The sequence below is a fragment of the Sipha flava genome, unplaced genomic scaffold, assembly GCF_003268045.1.
Source record: "Sipha flava isolate LNK unplaced genomic scaffold, YSA_version1 205_pilon_pilon, whole genome shotgun sequence".
Lineage (NCBI taxonomy): Eukaryota > Metazoa > Arthropoda > Insecta > Hemiptera > Aphididae > Sipha > Sipha flava.
In genome coordinates, this window is record NW_020272809.1 from 1,028,830 (window position 1) to 1,056,502 (window position 27,673).

Here is a 27,673-nt window from a genome sequence, read left to right on the forward strand (position 1 = left end):
CTGAAGCAACCGATGCGCCTCGGCAGCAGATTTCTTCAAATTGAACCAATAAAGTGAAACTTCCCGCAAATGACGTCGACTCGGCTCAAATTTCGACATTTTCACGATTACAAAAATTTATGATGCGAAAAAATTTCAACTAATGTGTTAGTGTTGTTGATCTGATAAAATTACATCAGTTATAAATTTTATCGTTAATGGACTGTATGAAATAAAGGAATAAAATATAAAATATAAATAATTAATTTGATGTTTATTAATAAGTCTTTTATTTTAAGTGCGGAGTCGGCACCTTTACAATTTAGAATACTTTTCCCGACTGAATATAATAAACTCAAAGGCCCGTCGGTACACTAGACCGGTTAGGCCGGTAATGATAACGACGCGGAACACAATCGATATCTATAGGTAACAAGTGTGGAATTGTTGACAGATGAATAAGCTTTGATTATGACATATGTAACCGTTAAATACTCGCACAGTATTGGTGGCGCCATCTCTTACAAAAAACGGGAAAGACTTATTCACACACCTGTGTAATAGTCATTAATCATAAATATTTCTCAATTAAAGATGAACATAGGTTTCAATTATCCTTAATTTGTAGTATATTTTTATAGCAGTTTATTTAGTTATTTAGTTTTGTAATAATATAAACATAATTTTAATATTAAGAGTTTACAATTTGTTTTAAATTATAAAATTATTCCAATTATAAATGTAAAATATTATTTATTATTTTCTTGTTTTTTTTAAGTACTTGAGTCTTGAGAAATTTCTTCTGGTACACTTTCTGATATCCAGTTCAAATAAGGAATATTTCCATTGTCAATCTATAACAAATAACATCATATTACGTTTAATTTGTCTATAATAAATATTATATTTATAAAATATGATAAATATGAACAAATAATATGATAAATACTTACTTTTGTAGAAATAACTTCGCAGACTTCATATGGATGATTGGACCTAAAATAAAAATGATTTTATTTTTTATATATTTTTCTATACTTTAAATATTATAATTATATTATTATTATATTATTACATTATATAATTATAACAAGAGTTTAAAAATATTTTCATTGCTACTTACTTTACATAATTAGTTAAATCATCTACTCTTGATGTACGAGTTTTAATAATCTAAAAATAGAAAATAATTAAATTTGAAATTCAAGTGAAGATTATGTTATGTTATATTATATTATTTTTTATAATTACAATTAAACTATTTTAATATTAACCAAAAGAAAATTATAATATTCAAAAGGATTAGAGCTTTCAAATTATTTAAACATTAAAACAGTTTTGAAAGATAAATAAAAATATTAATTTTTATTAACTTTGTACTGCCAATTTTAAAATACAATTAATTAATTTAAATAGTGTATTATTTTAAAAATTAAATGTAGATCGAATTCATAATAATTAAAAATTAATTATTTGCAGCGATAAAATTATAAAATTAAGAATTTTAAAAAGAATGTAAATTTAATTTAATTCTCATTTATTAGATTGTAAATTTTACCATTAATATTTCGGAATCTTCATTTACTTCATCTTTCCATTTATAAATTGATGTAATATTAGGAATTAAGTTTACACAAGCGGCAAGATTGTGCTTTACAATACCTCTGGAATACAAAAATAAATGTTAAAAAACTTTAGTTTAAAACCATTAAAAAATATATTAAAATTAAATATATAATTTCTATGTTTACAGTACTTTATTTGATGAAATTATTATCCATTAATATTTAAAAAAATGTAAATAGTGTACTTATTTTACTTTTATTAATAAACAATAAATATTTATTTTATTTATTTATTTGAATAACAGTTCAATTAATAAAAAGAAAGTTTTCTTAAAATAAAGAATTAAAGGAAGATCATTCTTAATTAAATTAATTTTTGCAAAAAAATATAAGGAAAAAATTCCTAATAATTCTATAAAAACTGGGTGTTTAGTGTATGCACGCTTAATATTTCTATTAAGCCACCAATGAAATGCATGATAGTCACGCAACAAGTTGAGTATAATCTATAAGCTGAACACTCAGTAAAATTGTATTGAAAAGAAGAACTGTTGGTTAAAGGTTTATAAAATTTGTTAAAATTTTCTATGGGACAAACTATAGATGAGGCCAACTTACTGAGCCAAAGTCTTTGCCAATTCAATCGTCGGCGCAGTGACATGAACGATGGAATGCAATCCGGATTTATACATGATGTTATTGAGTCTATCGGCTTAAAAAAAATAATAAACCTGTGCAACAATTTGTTACACGATACTTCACGATAAAAATTATATGCTCAGTATGACTGTTCAGAACGAGACACTATTTCGATGGATGACAGTTACGTATTATTTGAATTCAAATAATTATTTCTTTAGATTATAAAGTATATTAACATAATATCATTATTTATAGTTATTAGTTGATTACGTTTTAGAAATATCGGGGAAAATATTTCAAACAATTAAACGTTCTCGTGTTGAACAATAATAATAAATGGGTACGCAGTAATCATTTACCACGACCTACTGATAATAGTCTTTATCAAACGTTTCATCGATTCCGCCGAATGTTTTTTGTACATCAGTTCCTGATGAAAATAAAAGTGAAAAATGTATGCTATGGACAGTGACGGTGCTAGATTTTGCGAGGCCCTGGGTAAAATAAATGTTGGATCTTATAATTTATATTAATAAAATATTTTAAGTTCAGTTAAATCAGAACCACGGGCCCTTAATTATATTTTAAGGCGCGGAGCTCTGAGCAACTGCTCTTATTGCCCACCCCCTCACACCGTCCCTGGCTATGGATGTTATTATACGTTCTTCTTTTCCTTCGCCTTTTTCTTAACTATTTGGAGTCAGCCATCCTTGTCCTAAACCTCCATTCGTCTCGATTTTCTACATCTACGCACACACCAACATCATATATCATTCTCAGTCATATCTAACTATCTCTTTTTAAGTCTTCCTCTTTTCCTTTCAAAGTTCATTTTTGATGTTTTTATACATTAATAAATAAAAATAATTATCTTATTTTATTTTATACTATTTTGCATTTTATAGGTACCTATATTATCTCAATATAAAATCCAAAAATATAACGTCTGATATACTACATATATTGCGTCAATATAGGTCCGCAGTCTACTTTATATTTTTAAAAATAAAATTTGTTTTCTCTCTCTTGTTGTACCTAATTTTTACCAACCAATAATTGTCTTCTCTAATTTTTTTCGTTTTCTAAAGTTGATATAAAAAAAAACGCAATGGAACTATCTCGAACTCCGGGATCTTGAAGTTTCTGTTGGTTGAATTTTTTTTTCAGTCCCGATCATTCAATATTGAACTTACGTATTAAGTATTTCGGTACATTGAATTTCCATATGTCCAATTTTTTTATAAGTCGAAGTCATTTATCAATGAATTAAAAATAATAATTTATCAATTAGATAATTATAATTCAGCTATTGAGCAATAACGGCGTTAAAGTTATACGGACTTATATTTATGAACCTCGAAGATACGTCCAACAACAAACAGGAGTTTCTGATAACATTTTTTCTACACTTCATAGTTAAGATAGTTTTATTGAAAATACTTTTAATACTAAACAAAAACAAACAAAAATGACAGATTTTTTCCTTTCATAGAAAATAATGTCAACTTACTCATATTACGAATACTAATAAAATGTATATATAATAAATACACATTTTTCCCCATAATTATTTTGTAAATATTTCACATTTTCATACCATTTCAATACAGTTTTTATTTAATTTACAATTATTATATTGGAATTAAACGAAAGAAGATATTTCAAATCTTGATTCAAATAATACAATTGCTATTACTTTTGATATTATGTAAATTAATAACTTGCAAAATAATTTAGCATATATTTCCAACAATTTTTTTTTTTGGTTAAAATATTAGAAACAATGAATCTAACAATAATTGAAAGTCTTGCAATAGTGGTAAATGCAGAAATTCAATGAAATTAAGTTCAAGGAGAATAATAATAATTAACTAAACTACGTACTGGGTAATACGTTGGTTTACAAAAAAATTAAAATTATTAGATATAATCTTACTAATATAAATGAAAATATGTCAATTTATATTGAAATAACACCATCCAATATATGTGGTATGAAATACAGTGAAAACTGTCTAAAGCGGAATTGCATGGGACCAACAAAAAATTTAGCTTTAAGCAGTTTTCCGCTTTATTCAATAAAACGGAAAAATTCCGGATTATTCAATTCAAATAAGTACCAAAGAATATTATTTCAAATTATTGTTTTAAATAATATAATTCATTAAAATTTAACTAAAATATAGGTTTTACAATTCATTAAATTTAAACTGGAATATAGGTTTTTTATTACATATTATATACTAAAACAATAAAACATGACATATAAACATTTAGAATTTCCAAAAAAAAACTCTAGAGTTTTTTGTTTTGTCACGGTTGCTGCTATTTTTTCTTCTGTGTTATATTTTGACATTTTAATATTTAATATGATAAATGGAAGATAAAATTAAAGGTGTACGTACGACTGTTGGTGTAAGGCTGTTTTACAATTACAAAGAAGAAAGTTCGTATCGTTTATGCGATAATATGCATTGTATGTACATATATTGTACGAATATGTATAGGACAATTTTGTCTTCTTTATCTATCACTATTGTAAACGATGTACATTGTACATACGCCTATCTACATTTTATACCTTATTTTCGTTTTATAGTACACACGCGTGCGCCATTTTTCCGTTTTATGCAAGGTTTTTACTTGCATGGGACTTACAAAATTGTTCCGTTTCCGTATTGGATAGTTTTCCTTTTTATTCAGGATCCGCTTTAGACAGTTTTTACTGTATGACCCATTAACCTTGGTTAACGTTGAATGTTACCTCAGCCGCTACGAGTTGATTTTGAAATCTAACCGCCGTACATTAAAATTTGAAAATCTTTAAATGTACATCTTATCCAATTGTTCCGAAGAAGATAACAATGAAGATGATTATATGAATAATTATAAATTAATAATTAAAAATTAATGTAAAATACCGATTTTTTTTGTTAAATATTTTACGTTTTTTAATACATATTTTAGCAAAAATAAGAACATAAATATTTACATATTTTGACTTATTTATTACATTAAAATCCGCGCCCTAACAATTATTATTCTACTGCCCCTTACAATAAAGCCTGATCCCAGCTATAAATGGTAAACTAGTTTATTATCCACTATAATATATCGATAATATGTATAGATATATTTTAAACTACCGTTTGCCGCCATTACCGCAAACATTCGACAATCAAATGTTTTTCGTTATCAATCGTATTATTTTTGATAAATCCGTCTGTAACTTTGATAGTATTTTCACTGTTTGACATTCTCTTTAATTTTTGTTATCGATTCATATTCAACTCAGCCGAGACAATTTGACTTAAGAGGTAGTTATATTTTGTTAATTTATATTTTGTTCCCACGTCATTGTAATAGGTTTACGAGTATTTCAAACTTTTGTATTTCTGTTATTGATTTACTATTATGTTATAGCCAAATGTCATATCGTGAAAATAATAATCAATTATTTATATTTTTACGTTTCTTAGAAGAACTCATTACTTCCTACAAGATGGGCCTGGTCTCGCATGTCGTGAGTATAAACATATTAACAGTCTTAAGTTACTCTAAACTTTACTCTTAGCTATTGTTGATGGCGATGTATGCAACATTTAGTCTATGTTTTATATTCTTCTAGAATTTATGTGGCTGTAATTATAATTTTAATAAATAAGCTAGCGTGTCCCATAAGTAATTGAGTAAAAAAACTTTGTGACATACTTATGTCAAAACCTTTATGTATTTACAGTATGCCCATGAACAAAACCATTGATAGCCTTATTTCGATTCGAGAAAAAGTGTTGTTTATAGATGATTGATTATCCATCCAATAGTGTTATTATAACACTTATTTAGCAATGTAACCCTGTTTTTACTAGTGCACAGTAGGAAAATGTAATTTGTAATACTATGTCTTTTGTTACAAATATGACACAACTCCATGCAGTTTAATATGAATACAAAGTGTGAAGTGAAAAGTCATTGAGAGTCCTTCCTGTTCTTTTAACATATTTGTGTGTAGTTTCAGCAGTCACTGCATTAATTGTCACTTATTAAATTAATCACTTCATTAACAAATTTTCTTCAAATATTAATAAAATTTGCAGTCAAATTCAAGCTCATTTATTTACTAAGATTCATGCAATAACTTTATTATCATTCTTCCTGTTATTGAAATCAGATATAAAGTTACATCTTGCATGGTATGATAACTTATAAATAAATAATTTAATTGCATATTTCTGTATTTAGTATTTTAGTGTATTGTTAATTTCACTATTCATCATTATGTTTTGTGTATCTTCCTATTTTTAAGATTATTTTCAAAGGTATTCCGCATAAAATAATAATTTTTAGTATTCTGTGATCACAAAAAGTATAAGAAATACCTTAAAGTATTTTTTTTATGGACCGATAAAAAGTATTTTTTGAGCAATTTCTAACCTTAATGATTTGTTTCATATTAGTTCATGTCCCTATTCATGTTTATTAATGTATATAGTTTGAATTTTTCTATTTTAGGTTACACTTGGCTTAGGTGTTTACACAGGAATTTATTTATCACAAAATTACGATGTAAGTTAACTTATCCTTATAACTTTGTATTCAACTTTGTATTCTCTTTAACATTGAATTTTCATAAAACTGTTTCAGATCGCAAAAGTTGATGAACCACAAGTAGTAATAGATAAAGTAAAAAACTATCTAGAAACAATATTGAAGCCTAAACCCTAGATTATGTCAAGTTATTATAAATAATAAAATATATTTATGATGTGAATAGTTGATTTACTCATTTTTTCTTCTAATTATCAGTGTGTTTATTTAAACCACAAATAGTATTATAATATTATAATATAATTTATTGTTGGTTATTAAATTTGTAGTACTTTGTTACAGTCTATGAATAAAATGTTAGTTACTTACCGAGGTGATAATTAATATACATTTTCAATATTTATCTTCCCAACTGGTGTGCTGCGAGCGCCCTTTAAATGTGCTGCAATAAATCTATAAATTGTTTTATAAGTATATACTAACCAGCCTATTATTGATATTCGAGATGAAAACTGATCGAACTAATCATAGATACATATAATATTATTTATTGTAAGTATGCCTGTCGCAGCCGTCTCGATCGATCGATTGTATTTTAATATATTTCACAATAAACAACCTTATAATAGAGTAGACTGTAAATAGTATACATATATTACATATATATATATATATATATATACATATAATATGGTTCACATAATACCATATAGTATATAGATTGGTGTGCTGCGAAAATTTTATTGGAGATGAAGTGTACCGCATTGTTAAAAAGGTTGAAAACCACTGATTTAGGTAATAATATAATAAAATAAATTATTTTTAAATGATCATATTTATTGTAATTTAAAACAATCAAAATATTATTTAATACAAATGAAATATAATACAATATTAATTTAATTAAAAAAATTATGAAAACTATTAAATATTATTAGTTTGATAAGTTAAAAATGGTATGTTTAACAGAACAACGAATAAATAATATCCAACAAAAACTAAATTTTTTTATTACAAAAAAAAATGTAAAAAAATAGTAAAGTAAATCTTACACATGACACTATTAAGGTAGAGAATCTGTACCAATAGAATTTTAATGTAAAATCTTATATCACACCTGCTAATTCTCACCTAACTTCTTAAAATAATAAAAATAAAATTTGGTAAAAAATGTTATACACATATTAACTATTGTTGTAATTGTACTTCAGCATAGCATATTTATTTTTCTCTAACTGACAGAGTTATATAATAATGTGCCATATAATTAATTATTAGGTATTAAACTATTTTATTAAAAAATATAATTGCTCACTGTGTACTTTTTTTTTCTTTTCAAGAACTAATTTACTATAATTTAATTTAAAATTGACCTATTTTAAGTCAAATTTAATAATATAGTTATAGTTCGCATAGGATATAAAATATAATTTTACTTTTTACTTGAATATGAATAAAAAAACAAAATTTGATATTAGAACTAAATATCCACAATTATAATTTGTTACAAGAATAATTTATTTATTATGATTAAAGCAAGTCCAATAACAATAGTTATGTGGAGTGTTTATACTAACAATAATTGATTTTTCAATTAAATTAATTATAATCATTTATTATCATGCAAAATCAAAAACACACATATTTTAAAAGCCTTCAAAATAAATAATATAATTTTACTAAACCATGGTTATCCTAAATTAATTGATTTGGGAAAAGAGTAAAAAACTAATTTAAAACTATAACCATTGAATTAATAACTTATTTTAAAATAAAATAATTAAAATATCAATACATTTCTTTTAAGGCACCCTTACTAAGGCTTTTAATACAATTAGTTGTCTTTGGATAACTAAGTGTTACTTAAACTACGATTATAAAATATATCTATACTTCAAATGTATTATCATAAAATATTACAAAAAATAATTAAATAATTAAAAAAAATAAAGTGATAATACAAAATTAACGAAAATAATTTAAGTGTAATTAAATATTCCAATATAAATTTCCCTAAAAAACATAAAAAAAAAAAAAAAAAAAAACAATAAAATCACAATTTTCATACAAGGCAGTTAATTTATCGATTCCATTTTATAACAGCTTAATTTAATCACAACATTGATTAGCTTAAGACAAATCCACCTCCCGAGTATTCCATTCTTGTTGGTGGATTGATAAAGGCAAGCCAATCTGATGCATGAGTTGGTAATAAGCCCATAGACTGACATTTATATAGTGCTAAAATAATATTAACACAATTCCCAATGAAGAATATAAACTTTTGACCCCATGCTTGTGTTCCTTCAATAGTTTTAAATGCTGAAAAACATTTTACAATCATATTTTAATATTAAAAATGCTTGAAATCAAATTGAAAATATAAATTAACATAATAGTATATTAAAAATCAAAAGTAACATTACAAATTACAATTATATCTATGTCTATCAAATCTCAACAAAGAAAAATTATATTTCAATGCTAATAGTTATTGTACTCACTTTAAACTTATTACTGTTATAGTTAATAACACAATTTTATACAAAATAATTTAAGTATTCTAATTCTAGTTTATTCAAAATTTTTGGTTAATTCAGTTATAACAGATAAAATATAAATTTCTTTAAGTTTTATTAAAATGTTATGTATATTAAATATTTTTCAAAATTAAAAATTAATATGTGTAATTAGTGTAACTATGAGGCAATTCTCATACATAAATTTAATTTTATAATAATTACTATATAATACTATACAAATATTATAACTAAAAAGCAATTGTAAAAATATTTCATGAATGTCTAATCATACATAAATAGATAAATTCATGTGCATTTTCTTAAAAATAATTTTGTAATTATAATGTTACAAATAATACTGTACACTCAAGAACGAGTTCAAGTTTTGGAGTTAAAACAACTATTATAACACTGTTACTTTGTTATTACTTATTGTATATTATTATTATATAGAGAAATATTAAAACATTTTGATTATTAAATTTGAGGAAGGAGCAATAAAAAATATAATGCATACAAAAATAAACAATTTTTAAGCAGCACCAACCAGGAAAATTAAAAATATATGACTTCCGTATGATTTTTATTTTTAAGCATAAAATGCAAACACTAAACAACTTTTACTATTTATTTAACAATAATATAAAAAAAATTGTTTTTGAATTTTAAAGTACTTTGTTCATCTTAATTAATTGAAAAAAAAAATTAATGTTTAGTTTGCACTCAGGTTTGATGGCTCACGCAAGCGTTCAGTGTGACAGTGTATGAATAAATTAAATATAATTACCATTTATCTTTTTGAGCTAATTTTAATCATAATCAAATTTTTTATTTACAATGAATATATCAAACAATTCAACTATTAAACATTTTGTGAAATAATATGAAAAATAACAAACAATAATTGGCACAAAAATTGACTTTAAGTCAATTTATGGTACTCGTCCCATATGGTATCTACCATTATTTTATGTTGGTGAAGCATGATATCAACACATATTTACTAATAATTATTTATTAATGATATAATAGCGTTAATATTAACATTTTAACGTATAAATGCACTTTTTAATATTACTTTAAAGATAACTTTATATTTATTTAAAAAATACCATGTGAATATTTATTATGATTACAATAATGCATCATATATTTCCCTTTATTATTAAGCCTTAAATATTTTATTTAAAATTAAAAATTATTTTATTACTTTAGAAAGATTTATTAAGCTTTACGAAATAATATATTGTATATTTGTATAGATCTAATTACAATTATTTCATAAATGCATATATAAAATGTATTTTAACTTTTTTCTAAATTAACTTTATAAATGTTATATTATTATATAAGATATTATAATTACTATTTAATAATGGTTTTAACATTTATATAATATCTCGTATACATGAAAAATATTTAATTTAATGAAATAAAATTAAGGTGTCAAAATATATTGAATCTAATTATGGTGTTATTGAATCGGTGTATAGTTATTGTTAATTTGTGAAATTACAATGAAATTCACAAAACAATAAATATGTAAGTACAGTAAAATCCACTTCTATCAATGCATATATTCCCAGCCATGGTAAGTCTCAGTTGGTTATATATCTCATGTGTAGTAATTTTGTTTATATTATGATATCAGTTACAACAATAATTCGTAGGTAATGATATTATATTAGTTTTTTTATTTGCCCATAACAATAAAAATTGGATTTTTCAAAAAAGTTGTAAACATACACAATTAAATTAACATATTGTATACATAATACATACTTTTTTATATTTATAAATATATTTTCTGTATTGTATAATTATACATTTCTAATAGAAAATATCTGTTTAATAAAAAAATTAAGTTTTTTTTTGTTACAACAAAGTTCAAAAAAATTATCTGATTCTCTAAGTTCCTAGAACATTACAAGTGGATTCTAATGTACATTTAATTTGAAAAATATTTTGAGATATTAATTATGTTAATATTTACTTACTTGTTTGTAGTGTAAACAATGCTTTGACTGGTCGAACAATCAACATACCAACCATCATGATTGGAAATATGGATATTGAGTTTCCAGCCATGTACATAATAAATAAATTCATTGGCACCTATTTGATCCAAAGTAGTAACAGTGAGTTAACAAATAATTAAACCAGATGGGCACTCAATTAAAATACACACTTGTTTGAGTGGTCCTAAGGCTAGATCCCAAGATTTTTTGATAATTAGTCTATTGGATTCGCTATCTTTAGACAATTCGGTACCGTTCTGACCAGCTGACTGGCTGTACCCAGGCGGGCTAACATTGTCAGTTGATTTATCATGTTTGCTTCTGAAGGTTAAACAAACATCAAGACTAGAGTAATATGTGAAACAGTCGACTATGAGATGACTGTTACGTTGTCGATGGACAACAAAACGGTAATCGAGACTAGCACCACTTGAATAACTAGTGCTTACCTGGTAAAATCCAAGGACCATTTGAACGATTTGTTTTTTATCAAAGTCATCTCAAACGACGTTCGTTTCTGGACGCGACTAACGATCGGGTGTTAATTTATCTTCAGTTGACGATGTTTAGCGAAAATGGATTTGCCGTCGAATCGGTAATGGTACGGGACGGTCGAATACTTACGGCCGTAGACGAGTAGACAGACTAAATGGCCCGACAATTGGTGAAATTCGACGGCAACCAATAATGAGCACGCAACACACGAATAAGTGCTGATCATGTAAGCCGCAATGTGTGTACGCTACGACGGCTGATAACTGAGACAGACGATGATAACAACGACCCGGTGCCCCTCCACGTCCGCACGTCCGGTCGACCGTCGACAGAGCGCGACAGGAACAGCCCATGGGCGGAACTCGGTGGAGGTGGCGCAACGACGGTTCGAGTGATTCGCGAGAACGCGTTCGAGCCCGACGTGTGCGATGTATCGTCGATGTGCATCTACCCAGTGCATCGTTTACCCCGGCGATGGAAGCGTAAATTGAATGCTCAGATACTGTTAGGCGAAAATTCGCTACGAACGAAAAACACTCGAGTTTTTCAGATACAGCAACATCGGGACATTTGGCCCGAGTTGAGCTACGCACGACCGTTTAATACGTTATTACCATTGCTACCTACTGAAATGGGTATAAAAACTATTTCGGTGTTGCGTTCATAATGAAATAAATCGTAATCATATGATTCGTTATAAGTCCAGTACGAACATATGTAATAATAAAATAGTATACGATTCGACGTGACGTGCGCGCATCGTAAGTTATCCTACACAATGTAGATACTTATCTAGGTATTTCATCTGAATAATATTTATTTATCTTTTATCTTAACCAGATGAAAATGTTGATATGCATCTAATGGTTATCTAAGATGGAAAATCATTATCTTTTTAGTATTTATCTAGATAAAATACATTAACTAAAAAAAAAAAAAAATTAACGCCCTAAATGCATGCAATAGGTAGGTACTCGATTATAAGTTAATATTTTGAAGTCCATTTTTTTAATGTCATACCAGTCATAAAATAATTAAAAATAATCTACTAACGTCTGTATAACTATCAAGTTTTTTACAGAAAAAAATTAACTCCCACTCTATAAATAGCGTATTTTCAAACTTTTCGTGGGAGGAGTTTTACATTTTTTCTAAAAAATAAATGTTTTTATGATATTATAAAAAATATAAATAAGGTATATATTAACAATTATATTATTCAATTATTATTATAAATATAAATCAAGAGTTATTTACAACCACATGTGGCACATCCAGCTTTTTTTTCGGGGAGGGGGGGGATTATTAAAAATTGTCATATATATTATATGAAAAACTAGTTGATTTAATATTTGTTCAATACTTTTAATAACTTAATAAAACAAATAGGTTATTTAAAAATTTAATAATAATAAACAGTTTGTAATATTATAATAAATAGGTAATCATTTTGAATATAAAATTAATTTATAAACTTATGTTCATTTTTCTCTTTGATATTTTTGCCAGTTCGTCGATGACATAGTTAATTTTCACATTCATGTCATGATGTATGTTTAATAAAGCCAAACCATTTAGATGAACTTGACCCGTTCAATTTCTTAAGTATGTTTTCAAACGACGTAGTGAAGAAAATGAACGCTCTCTCGTTGTCAGAGGCGTAATTGGGAAAAAATCTAGAGGGGGCAATATAATAAATATATTACTACCAAAACTCTGACACCCCTCCCCCTCATCAGTTAAAACATATTTTTATTATATGTATTTTATACACTATATCTAATTGTTTGATTTTATATGTCTTTTAACTCATTTTATGGTTTAGATAAACATAAATTGTAGGTAGCAGATACTAGGTGCCAATATTGTTAAATAATTACCATAAGAATTCATTAATAAAAGGTGCTATTTGTACTGTTGGATTATCTGGGGAGGCAAAATTATACCTTTATCTCTCAAAAAATGTTCAGAAGGGGCACTTGCTCCCCCCTTGCCACCCAAAATTACGCCACTGTTCATTGCAGTTGATACTGGTAGTGTTATAAATATTTGAATAAGTTTAGAAATTATTGGAAAAACATCAGGGTTTATATTGAAGTAGAGATCAATAGCATTAGTTTTCTCAAGTTCTATCGATGATAAAGTAGAGCATCAAGTATACCACAAGTTTAATTCTCCATTTAAAATAGAATTATTTATATTTAAATCAGTGCAATCATCAATCATTTCTTGGTATATTTCAACTAATTTTTTGAATTGATTCCTTATGTCTGGGGTTATTTCCATTCCTGTCATAGTTAAAATGCAAAGAAAACTACTTATAATACACTTATGTGATAATAACCTTTCATTCAATTGATCCGAAAAATTATCCAAAAATGGAATAAAAATAGATATTTTATAAAACTGTAATGGGGACTTACATTTACATTACAACTATCTTGCTGACGTTTATTTTGTCTTGTCAGACCTACAGGAATATCAAATTTTTCACAAACAGTTTCTACATTAGTAAATAATTTTTCAAATTCAATATCATAATTTTTTCAAATACTTTAAATATTTTTTTGGACATTGTGGATGCAGTTTCTAATGTAATTTCTAAGTCTAAACATTATTTTTGAAAAAACTTATGGCCAGTATTTTTACTAATATACATAAGGAACCTTGAAAATTCAATTGTTTTATTGCAGTTATAAATCGACTCGCAGCACTTGAAGAAACTTCATCTATCCAAATTTAAATACAATCTAAAGCATGTGAAATAGCTGGTTGGAGTTCCTCAAACAATATCACTGCATCGTAACAGTCAACCCATCGAGTGGCGCATAATGTTTTTAGCTTAAAACGTTTCATTTCTGGAAATTTATCCTCCATTGATTTTTGAAAAACATTTTGTCTCTTTGAATATGCGAAAAAATGTATTACATTTTGTATAGTACCTATATAGTTTCTAATTAAAGAATTTTTGCAACTATAAATAATAGCTAAATTTAAACAGTGTGCACTACATGCAAGTATAACGCTCCTGGATATTTATCACGAATATATTTTTGAACGCCATTATACTTGTCACTCATAGGTGCTGCACATTCTTAACCAGTTAAATATTGCATGTTGAGTCCCAAATAAGACATAGATTTTAGAAGTACATCAGATAATCCTTTACCAGACATATTATGAACTTTAATAAACTGCAAGAAATCTTCACGAGTATTTTTTTCAAATACGTCTACATAACGAACACATTAATGAAATTTGTTCTTTATTTGAGATGTCGGTTGTTTCATCTGCCAAAATGGTGAATGTTTTAGCATTATTTATTTTTTACAAATTGCTTAAGAATTAATTTGCTATACAATCCTTATGACCTCTTAGCGAAATTCTTTGCTGTCCGCAAAATAAAATAGTTTTAATTATAAGGCGAAGACGAGCTCTTTTTTTCTTCTCTTTTTTTAGCGCTACATTTATTTGTGTACAGACCGAATCTACTTTATTATTTTGAACTGCATAAAAGTTATCAAATTTTGACTGACTAAGTTTATGGTGGTAGTTATTTTCATGATCCTTAAATACATCTTTAGCTTTCTTCCAATTATCATATTTTTCTATCACTAATTTTCCCGGAGTTTGATGATTACTTTTTCCTAAGCCGTCCGAAGGTGAAAACAAAATACAAATATAGCAGTAGGCACTATCATATATTTTAAAATAACAAAGCTATCGAAATTCATGGATCCAAGTAATTTGAAATTTCAAGTTTCGTTTTTCACTTTAATTAGGGAATTTATAATTTCGTTCAGGAACCCACAATTTTTCCAAAACAACTTTTTTTTCATCATCAGACAACTAAAAATGTATATTGAAGTATAAAATAATTTCCTTTTTAAAAATATATTAATCTATGTATTTATTATTTTTAATTTTTGTGAAATATATTATAACAGCTAATGTAACACATATGTTATATATATATATAATCTATGTGATTTAAATACTGCAACTCTTATCAAACGTACCTATTTCATATTTGAAATATTCAGTGGCGGTTCGTGATTGTTTGATATGAGTGTGCGACAAAATATTAATCCACAATATACTTAATAGAAAATAGTATATGTAAAATGGAATTATAATATTTAAATAAATGTAATGCATTTTATAATAAAATAAATTATTTATTTTGTGCGATGCATTTTGTAGCACATCGATCAGTATTCAATATTAAGTAATATGTATAATACCTACATTTTATTAAATGTATCTAGATAAATGCAATATTTTTCACCCATTTTAGGTACAAATAAAAAATAAATATTTCTAAAATAGGTAACTGTAATTTCTAAATCATTTTTGAAATAATGTTTGAATACGATATTTATAATATTTATTTTCTTTTTTCAAATTTTTGTAAAGGTGCGATCGCACATAAGCTCGAGCCGCCAGTGGGAATATTATATTTATAAACATATATCCAGTGACAGAAAACAAATAATTTGCTACATTTCATAGATCTAATTATAACTTTTTTATTACTCAGACTACTCAGAGTCTTATTAGCATGTAGTAAAGCACTGGTACATAATATTGCAGTACGTTTAATAACATTTTAATAATACTAAATATTTATTATGCCCTTTTAGTACTAATGATAAATTAAATTTTATATTTAATATTACTCATATTATTTCATTAAAATCATTTTATTTTATATTTAAATAAACTATTAAAAACATAATAATTTAAATCTAACCTTTTTTCCAATATATTATGAAATATCCTGAGATGCATCGAAAGAAGTATCGGCATTATTTAGCCCATTTTGTTCTCTGGCAAATTTCTAACAGCTGTTGTTGCCAAAATAGATACCTCATTATTTGTTACAGCATTGCCTTCGGATAGTTTTGTCTTTTTTTGGTACAGATTCGAAATAATGAAAAATATTGTTTTGGAATTTTTTACTCGTTTTTATAATAATTAATTAATAATCATTTGAATAACTCGTATTGCCGACAAGAGAATAGTGAATACCGAAGTCACAATCACAACTGTCAACAATATATTAAACGCATAAATCGTAATAAAGATAAGATATACTCGTAATAAACCATCGGAGAAAACAATTTAAAAATAGCTTTAAACCATAGTTATATATAATGAACATTATAAATATCCATGCTCTAAACATAAATCTTATAATATAGATGTTAATTCAATAGCATTAAATGAACTATTATGATTATACATGATACTGTATTTATATATTATTTATTAACCTTATTAAATTTTGTAAAGTATGATAATATTTTAGAGTTCTTTTTTCAAATTTTTAATAATTTATTTTTAATTTCGAAGACACTTCGGGGGGGGGGGGGGGCATAACCCCTAATCCCCTTCTAGATACACCACTGACCACATTATATAAATTAATGTTCTCTTCCTTTGTACTTTCGTAGCAAGTCATTTATGACCTCTTAACCTTTTTTTTTTTAGGGGTGGCCGATACCCAGGAATCCCGTCCCTTAATTAAGATTATATTAGAGCAATTACCTTTTATCTATATCTAGATAAATATTTACTTATTTAATCTCAACACTGACCTTACATAGTAGACACTATATACTAACCTAAGCATTATTATATCATACGCTTGTGAAGTATGTGAAATGTGTATAGCGTATGATATAAGCTCGGATGCGAGTGTCGATATTAGTAGCTGATTAAATACGTTTTTGACATAGTATTTTGATTTAGGTGACACGTAGAGGCAATAAGACTTATTGTTACTGTGGTACAAATATTTGTGCCTTGTACATTTTTTAATATGTGCATTCGTAGAACAATAGGAACTGAATAGTGAACATTAATTCATTCAATTTACTTCATAATAGAATAAAGATAGCATTTTTTTCAAAATAAGTGCTAACATTTATAATTCCTTTGACATTATTTGTTACAAACAGATTTTTTTGATTTACCCTTTTATTATTTTGGATTTAAAAAATTTTCAAACTTTTTGTTTTGTTTTATTATATATTCATCTTTAAATAACACTAAGTAAAATAACTAGGGGTACGAAACAATACGTATACACTTCTAGTAAAACGAGGTTGAAAATGTTGAAATAAATTTCACTGCATTCCTTCTTACAATATTATGGATCAGTAATATAATTATTTCAAATTCTTAATTTATATTCGAAATACATAACAATTGATAATATAGTGTATTTCTATACTTATAACTTCTGCCTTCAAATATTTCATTTATAAGAAAAAACAGTAATTGGACATGGAAGGTCCACTTTAACTTTACAATATTTTTCAGGTAAATCAAAAAATGACCATGTTTTAGAGAATGGTGTCTAAAAGCCATTTATTTAAAACAGTCTTTCCCTGTAAATAAAAACGGAGACAGAACCTACAAATATTCTCTAATAATGATGCATTTGGAATTAGTGAGACATACTATAGGTATATTATGCATATACGAATTACTTATAGAATTATTTGGCAGCAGACAGTTACTGTTATACTGTATACTTAGTCAATTGGTAGTTGATAACTTTGTATCCTTTAATTTACCATTTGAAAATCTATGATTTATATTTTATATAATTGTAATTTAATAGTTATGTTATTTACAATATAAGTAGGTACCATAGTCAAGTTTTTCTATTTTCGGGAGGTGGTTTCTAATTATATTTTATATTTTTTCCATTTTTATTTTGTTGACTAAGTATAATAACAATATTACATAAAAACTTACACAAGACCGCAATCGCAATGCACCAATAGGTTTTTTTTGTTAGTATAATGTACCGACAAAATAAACTTCTGTTAGTTCATTAGATTTTATGTAGTATTTAATTAGTAACTTATCTTAAAAGATAACTTAAAGTTCATCTAAATTACAAAAATAAGGTAAGTAGTAGTAAAATAAACTGAATTAAATTAAGTACTTACAACTTGCTTTGCAATATTGATATAAAATAGGTTTAAATTGAAATAAAACATTTTATAGACACATTAAAGACTAGTGATGACAGTATAATATGTAGTTTAGTATAATCAAAAGAAAGCGTAAGTATAATAAAGTATAATTGATCGTGAGCTGAATGGAATTCACGTGATATAAAATGTTATTATTAAAACAACAAGTTTCATCTGGGTATTTTTAACTGCATTGCGTAAGATAAATTTCCTTCTATTTGTTTATTGATTATTATAATTCGTTAAATCATTCGTTTCGAATATTTACAAATTCCAATGATCTATCCATAAATTGATTATATATATATATACCAGTATACATAGGTAAAAACAATTATATGGTATATATACCATATATCCATAAGGTCGTAACTCGTTTCACCGCCGTTTCATTTCGCCGTTGTGCCATTTTACCGCATAATTCTCAAATTATTTTTGTTTTGAAACATGGTAATGAATAGGCTTAGGGACTTCTAGCATTTGCATACTTTTTTTTATTATTGTAAAATATAGCAGAGTGCTAAATAAATTCGTTTCTCGGTGCCATGATATCAGATATAAAGTTTGAATGTTTTTGCACATTTGATAGATTTTGCAGGAGAGTGCATATTTTAAAATTTTTATGCTTATTTTGCATATTTTGACATTTTTAAAATTTAAAATTAAAAACTATAGATATATATAACTATATGTACATATTTCAACCGATCGAAAAAAAATGTACCAAAAGGACTTAATACTTCCAATAATATGTATATATATATCTGCAAATACCTCTCGAATCTCGTTATAATTTTTGTGTAAGTATAAATAATACAATAAATCCGTATCGACCGTACGAAGGTCCGCACACACTGCAGTGGTAGCAGTAGCGGTGGCGATTTTATAGCTTGGTGTTTTGAAAAAACAAAAATAGTTCATATGACTGAAAATAAAAATAAACTATTCGACTTCAATCATACACAATTTATTGTTAGATATTGGATACATTTATGGATACTTTTAGAAATGATTCAAACTAGTATACAGTTTAGATATTTTAGAGTAGTAGATAATTTTATAATATTATAACTATATTATTTATTAATTATAATTATTAATAATAATGTATAATGTTAATAATAAAATATGTTGCTAAATGTTAATTTCACATAACTATAAGTACATAGCTTTTCATTATCTTGTATACGGTTATAACTAAAAGTAGGGACCGGAATTGTATGCATTTGCATATTAAACTAAAAAGTAGCTAGGTAAGACAGAAATTTGAATCTTAACCTTAAGTGTTGATATGCAAAATTAAATTTGGCATATTTTCGCATATTTGAAACACTTCAAATTATTATGCATATTTTAGCATTTTTCTGAAATATAATGCATATATAGAAAAAAATATTATGAAGATATTATTATTTAATAGTTATAATAGTTATAGTTTAATAATTAGTTAATATTATTATTTATTACTTAGCGCATTTCCATCGTGCATTCCGTGAATCGTGCAGTTATATAATTTGATTTTTGTTATAATAAGATAAGATAAAATTTGCTAATAGTACCAATACGATAGTAACTCTCCGGGTAACTATAAAAATATTATAAAAATCCACTTGATTTGTTTAAATTGATTTTAGTTTATGAATTTTTGTTTAAATGAGTGAGTGTTAAAATACAATTTAATTTCAATACAACATACAGTTCCATACAGTTAAATAAAATATATAAAATACATTTAATATATTTTAAAGTATATTTTTTGTTGAATATTAATTATTTAATGAATTGTATACATTTTAAAATTAAATTAATTTAATAAATAATAAATATGCATTTTTGTTTGCATATTTTCGCATATTGTTACATATTTTGAGTGCATATTTGAATGATAACCATCGCATAAATGCATACATATTTCATACGTTTTTAATGTATATAATTCCGGGCCCTACTAATAAGTAATAACATGCTATTAGAAATACTGGCATTGAATTTAATGACGTCGAATTTCAAGTGAAATATCAAAAACCGCTGGGCAGTAGCGGTAAAATTCGAACATGCAGCGGTTTCTGTAAAAACCGCGTCGCGATATTATTATCGCACCCAATTTACCGCTGCAGTGTGTGTTCTCTAATCACAATACATGGGATACAATTTTACCGCTACCGCTACCGCTGCAGTGTGTGCGGACCTTAACCCGCTGGATATCGACCGGATGTTGATGAAGATAATAGTCAATATAAAATAATACATTATTTATTTAGTGTTCAGTTCAGTCGATTATTATCTGTCGTTGTTTTTGCGTTTCGCAACCACACAACGGCGAATGCGTATATTTTGTAACATGGTGTAATGTCGAAAGTACAACAGTCTACGAGTAACCGACTACAAAGTCTTGTTTCGGAGTTAGTAATGCATATTCCAATGATTTTTAGAAGCATATTTGTGTATTTTTTAGAGCTATAAGTCCCTAAGCCTATTAATGAATTTTTAATTTAAATAGTGATTGGCACAGTGCAATATTTATCATTTGAAACTACTAGTAATATACTATCTGAATACTGAAATTATCGATTGATAAATCCCCGATAGTTATTTAAATAATTATAAATATTATAAATTGTTTGGACAATATTAATTATTTGATTAAACACAATGATTTAAACTAATTTAACAAACTTTTTTTATTTAATTTTATATGCTCATTTGTTTATATGATTATGTAATTGTGTATAAATATATAATACGTAATTATAATTAATTGCTATATAATTTGTTAAAGTTACTCAAAAAATAAATTCAGTGAAATGGAACAGTAAAAAATTAATTCGGCAAAATGATATGGCGACGAAATGGGAACTGACTATGAGGCAAGAAGACAGTTGAACAGGTAAGAGAGAATATTTGAAAAAATCACGACTGATGATTTTTACATTCTATCGACTGAAAAAATATGTTAAAAATTTTAATTATATTCTTATTAACAAATTATGTATTTATATAGATAATTTATAATAAATTAATAATAAAAAAAATGTGATTTAAGTACTTAAAAGTTATATTTTATAAAGTATTATATTATAAAAATATTTATGTCCTACGCAAGAATCAAAAAAATTAACATAATTTACGGCGTATATAGTCGAATTCACAGTCAAGATCATCTGCCCTTCTAATTCTTGCATATTATATGATATTCTAGGAATTTTATAATATGTAATTCAGAAATGTTATTTTCATTTCTTTTTTTAAGAATACAGTTAAATATGCTGAGTAAAAACTTACTCATTCAAAATAATAATAATAATATATTGTATTTATGTTATAACTGTCTTATGTCACAACATAATAATTTGTTAACCATATAATTTAGAAAGCTAGAAGTTATATTTTGAAATGTAAGTGGTATGCATCTATACTATACAAGTATGTGCTATTACGATGTTGTATATTAATGAATCAGAAACGTTTAATGATTTTTTTTATAGTGTTATTCATGCATTTTCAAACTCAATATTAACATTATATTGTTATTAAATATTATATTAGTATAATAGTATATACCTACATTATTTTATATATATACTCCTAAATATACTCTCTAAAACCTACAATAGTATGGCAATACATTAACATTTATTAGACGTGACAATTTAAAAATGTAGATAACTGATTTTTCGATTATTTGCATTAAGTTAAATATTAGACCAACTTGAAAAATAATTCAGGGATAATCAGTGTATTTTATGAGCGAGACAAAATATAATAAGCACGTTTAAATACATTTAAAATCAGCAACTTCCATAACAATTTGTCGTTTTACTGCAGATTTCTTTTATCTCACTATATAATATTTAAATTTAAGGAAATATAGTAACTGTAAAAGTAGACCGACAGAAAAACTTTGTATAGATCCATGTTGTGCAAAAGTTTCCCCATTTTAGTCGTTTGGATGAATTTATGAAGTGACATGATGAACATGTTTTAATGTTACCCTACTTATGTATAATTTTTATATATATCAAAAATTAAAATTCAGAAAAAAATTGTTTGTGACAACATTGATAGTTTTAAAAGCATACCATATGATTTAACGTTAAAACATAATTGGCATCAAAGTTTCCAATAATATAGGAAACATATAATATTAATAGTTGTATTAAATAGTTAAAATATATAAGAAACAAACATTTAAAATAATTTTTGATTATTTAAGAAAATAATTTGATTGAAATTAATAAATTAGAAAATTATATTAATGTTAACCGAAAAATAAATTGAAAAAATAACAATCGTCAAAGATACCCCCCTCTTATATTACGGTAGTTACTTGATGGTCGGTAGATCACGACCATTATCGTTTTTTAACTCACGTCAACGCTCAAATTATAATCGTGTTAGCTGTACTACTGTGCACGAATTACAACGTGTTTATAATTTTACGTGGGACAGACGGAAACGTTGTGAAATGATGTCTAATACATCCTTTAAAAAAAACCCCGTGCAAGTAACTATTTTCGTATCTCAGTAAAATATCAACATATGTTAAGTACTGCTGGGGCGGAATGACATTACCTCATAATTGATTCGGTCGCACGATGTATTTATTACTCATTAAAGTTCAATAACACATTTTTTGTTGCGTTATTAATAATTGCTTATATTATTTACGAACTATAGCCATTTCAAGATTATTATCATTTTTATTTACTCTTAACACTTCCTACATTATTGCACACATATTTTTCTAGATCTGGTATTTACTATTTTAAACTAGAATTTAATAATTTATTGTGGAACACATTTAATACCAATTACATAGGTTGTTTATTGTTTTGTGGATTTTGTGTTTCAATACATTCCAAAAAATGAACAGAATTAAAGCATAGACGTAGGCGCAACTAGGATAAATAATTTGGAGGGGAGGGCTACAGCCCTCCTACCAAAACTTAAAATTACCTGTAATTTATTCCTACTCTTATATACCATGTTAATATATTTTAGATTATAACCCAAGTTGGATTTACTGTGTCTTTTTTTTATGTATAACATAGAATATTTATGGGGGTTAAGTCCCCTCTAGCCCGCCCTAGTTGCGCTTATGAGCATAGATCACCACTGTTATTAATTTTTTTCTAGAATACAGCACATTAATACTTGTAAGTAACTTTTAATTTGGTTGTGCCATAAATAAATGTATGATAAATATATAAATATATTTTTTTGTTGTCTATTATATTATTTAATCTATTTTACATACATTCAAAATGTTTTATCGTAATCATTAAAGGGACATTGGTCTGGATAAAATATTTTACTAACCCCGAGGAAATTTATTCGTAAGTCGGTTACTTATTTTTTAATGAATAACTCTTATACTCAAACAATACCGGATTTTTAATGCTATGCAGGCCGTTGAGCAAATTGCGTTTTGCACGTATCAACAATACCTGTAGGTTAGATATTATTATGATTAAGTTGATATTATCGTAAGTCGTGTATATCACAAACACTAAAAAATAATTTAGAGTAGAACTTATTTGTCGAATTTATACTGTTTTTCGCGTAATGTTGACTTTAAACTAAAGGTCCAATTATATTGAATCCCGTTAAATGGTATACGAATAGTGATATAAAATATAGATACCAAAGGAGTTAGCTTCCGAGAGTAATACATAATTTCCTAAATAAAAACCAACGACAAGAAGCGTACGACTTTGTCTTTCTTTAAAACGTAAGACGTCAGTTCGGATTTTAAAGTATTATTAATAACAAAAAAAGGACAAAATTGTTTTAAAAAAGCAAAAATGAAGCATATTTATTTTTAAGAAAAGTAAAAAAAAAAGTATGACCAAAAATTAACATGAATTAGTTTTTAAATTCAATACAAAAAATTGAAAAATTAATTTAAATTAAAAAAAGAATTAACTACCGTGTATTTTGAAAGATTTGAAATTGTGAAACTGACTCTATTTTCTGTCAAAATGTTTTTATGCATAAAAAACGAAAGCTGTATATCCACTGAAGTTACCCATTTATACTTCATGCAAGAAGTTTCGTTTAAATTAAATCCGTGATAATTAATTTTGTTTGATGAAACGCCGCTCGGTATATTATTAATGTCTAGTAAGTAATTGTTTCCATTCATTGATTTTCAAACGACCATGATATAGTTCACCCGATATTGCAGTTTCAATATCTCCATTAGCTTCATTTAACTTCTTTTTGCATCTAAAACAATATTTATACATTTTGTCAACGTTCTGTCTGTGGATCAATAATCTATATGTTTAATAAATTTAACAATTAAGCCGATAATGAAAACAATGGTAATATAATATAGGTAACGATTTATTCCGTATTTCGAGTTTTCATATTTTTTATTAATTAAATTAATTTTTTTTTTTTACTATACTATAGTAAGCATATAAAAATTTAACAGCTGAAATAACTGAAAAAAAAAAACAATAAAAAAACAAAAAAAAAGCCAAAAGCAAAAATATTTTTTGTTCTTTAAAATTAGAATGTCGTGAAACGAATTTATGTATAAAAATTATATTTCTATCTTATATATGAAAAAAGAAGCATTTGATTTAAAATCCGAACTCTAAACATTAGCAATGCCATTGGCTTCGAATAAGTTCCATACTTTAATTTTTTAAGTATCACGAGTTTTGTCTTTACACTCGGCATTAAAATTTTTTTTATCGTTGTTTAATAGTAATATTGAAAATTGAACATGCCATACGTAATGTGATAGTGCGTAGTAGATTATAAAACTGGACATTTAATAGACCTATGAAAACAATCTAATAATATAACAAACAATTTATCGACATGTTGTAAAAATGACGAAATCGGAGCTAATAAATCGAAATACACTAAATACAAATATGTTTTAACATCCGCACTAATCAGCTTTAGGCGAAGTTGTATTAAATTATACGCAATAAAGTACGCCAACAACATAAAACATTTAAAATAACTATGATTAATTTCTAAAATTTCGCGATCCAATTTTAGCAAAAGCACATTATTATATTCTATATATACTCTTAAAATGTATTATAACTATAATTTAGGCAATAATACCTTCTTCTATTGCTCAACTGTAAAAATATTAGATTTTCATTTAAATTCCACACGCTTTTTGGGTAGAAAACTATGGTAAAATTAACATTTTTCTAAAAGTCGATATGTAAACTGCGAAAAAAAAAATTAAGATTATACTATTAAATTAAGATTATGTTGATATTTACCAATCATTTTGGTGAATGTTATCAATTATTTCAAATATCTCACAATGCGGACATTTACCAGTATTTGTTGACATGCGCAATAGTTATTTAGTGAATGTTGACATGTATCACAACATATTTAATCAAATAGAGATATCAAATTCATAAATAGTTATAGTTTAACAAATTAATTTTTTAATATATAGTTTTATTTATTACAACACGGTAAACTATCGTGGCATCAAAATAGATAGGTAATAAATTCATAAATTAATATAGTTTAACAAATTCATTTTTTAATATATAGTTTTTATAGTAATTTTTTATGTATAGTTTTATTTATTACAACAATCGAAAATGTTATCGATTCTACAAAATAATACAAAATGCCTTTTAAATACATCGTGCTTCAAATGTGGTCGACATTTACCAAACACTGATGGTACATGTCAACAATCATCGGTGTATGAATGCGTTAAGACCATTTTGTCAACATTCACTACGATTTTTGGTAAATGTGAACATACACCGATGACTGTCAACATTCGCCTACTGCGGTCATACACCTTAACATATACATATCGTTATGATAACCTATATACATGTTTATCGTTTAATTAGAAATAATATGTGTTAGGACAGCTATTAATTTAAAGACTCTTAGAGTATTAGACATAAAAATAAATAAAAATAAATTTTTAAAATTGAAAAATATTATTATTATTAAAAATTATTTTAAGAGACCTTAATGATCGCGTGTAGCTAAGGGTTAACATTTTATCGTTTATTTTTAAAACATACTTTTTTCAAAAATGCCGCAGTTTACATATCGACTTTTAGAAAAAGATTAAGTTGCCGCAGTTTACATACACCCTTGGGGTGTAATATCATCAAATTGTATTGATAAAAGTGAAATTCGTATGACGTTAGCCGAACAATATTAATCCAGTGCACTGATAAGAAGGCGTTCTATTTTGCATTATAATATTATTGCTGAACCGGTACACTGACAGCCGTCTACATTTTAATGTAAATACTAAAAATTCAAGTTCATTAACTGTGATAAGAGAACAAAAACGTTTACCTAATTACGCAAATATAAATGCACATCTTAAGTATTAGCAAACATCATAAATCAAACAGCGGCTGTAAACTAAACTGTACAACTGTATTTGTATACGGTTAGAAAGTCGCAATAAATCATACTCTGGACCGTGTTACGCGATGAAACGCGATTAATTATTGGCGTATGGAGCGTATAATGAAGTTTACACATAAAGGGAAATATAATGACTTCTTCTTACGAGTCCAGTTTGTACTATATTTATATGTATATATAATATATTATATGTATAGTGATGGATCACTGTCTATTTACAAGGGCACCCATAGGAAAATTCTCAAGGGGGGACAACATTTTAATTTATCAATTTATTCATAAATAGAAATATAAATATAGAAAAGAGTTTACCATTTTACATTATACTATTACATTATATATATCAAACTGGAAGACTATAAAATAATAATTATTTAACCAATTTACCATAAAAGTAATTTATTGAAATTTTTATTTAATTAATAATATAAATTGGACACTTAAAACATTAATTATATTTATTAAAATATTAATTTACAAATATTATATAAATATTATGGTTGTGTACTCACACACAT

At 26.0% G+C, this 27,673-nt stretch overlaps 3 protein-coding genes across 3 annotated transcripts; 1 reads left to right on the plus strand and 2 right to left on the minus strand.

The window, feature by feature from the left end:
- Positions 1–696: 696 nt before the first annotated feature.
- Positions 697–2,565, minus strand: LOC112682517 (protein CutA homolog). Its single transcript, XM_025553144.1, has 5 exons — positions 2,163–2,565; positions 1,538–1,643; positions 1,103–1,152; positions 933–975; positions 697–833 (listed from the first exon to the last, which is right to left on the minus strand). Exons 1-5 carry the CDS (start codon positions 2,234–2,236, stop codon positions 753–755), a joined length of 354 nt encoding a protein of 117 aa, XP_025408929.1. The 5' UTR covers positions 2,237–2,565; the 3' UTR covers positions 697–752.
- Positions 2,566–5,393: 2,828 nt separating this feature from the next.
- On the plus strand, positions 5,394–6,962 carry LOC112682519. Its single transcript, XM_025553145.1, has 4 exons — positions 5,394–5,503; positions 5,610–5,709; positions 6,699–6,752; positions 6,831–6,962. Exons 2-4 carry the CDS (start codon positions 5,614–5,616, stop codon positions 6,909–6,911), a joined length of 231 nt encoding a protein of 76 aa, XP_025408930.1. The 5' UTR covers positions 5,394–5,503; positions 5,610–5,613; the 3' UTR covers positions 6,912–6,962.
- A 1,785-nt stretch (positions 6,963–8,747) lies between these two features.
- On the minus strand, positions 8,748–11,773 carry LOC112682514 (ER membrane protein complex subunit 4). The gene is made up of 4 exons (XM_025553139.1): positions 11,724–11,773; positions 11,445–11,595; positions 11,254–11,371; positions 8,748–9,056 (listed from the first exon to the last, which is right to left on the minus strand). The coding sequence occupies exons 1-4, from the start codon at positions 11,771–11,773 to the stop codon at positions 8,860–8,862; spliced, it is 516 nt and encodes a 171-aa protein (XP_025408924.1). The 3' UTR covers positions 8,748–8,859.
- Between the last annotated feature and the right edge of the window lie 15,900 nt (positions 11,774–27,673).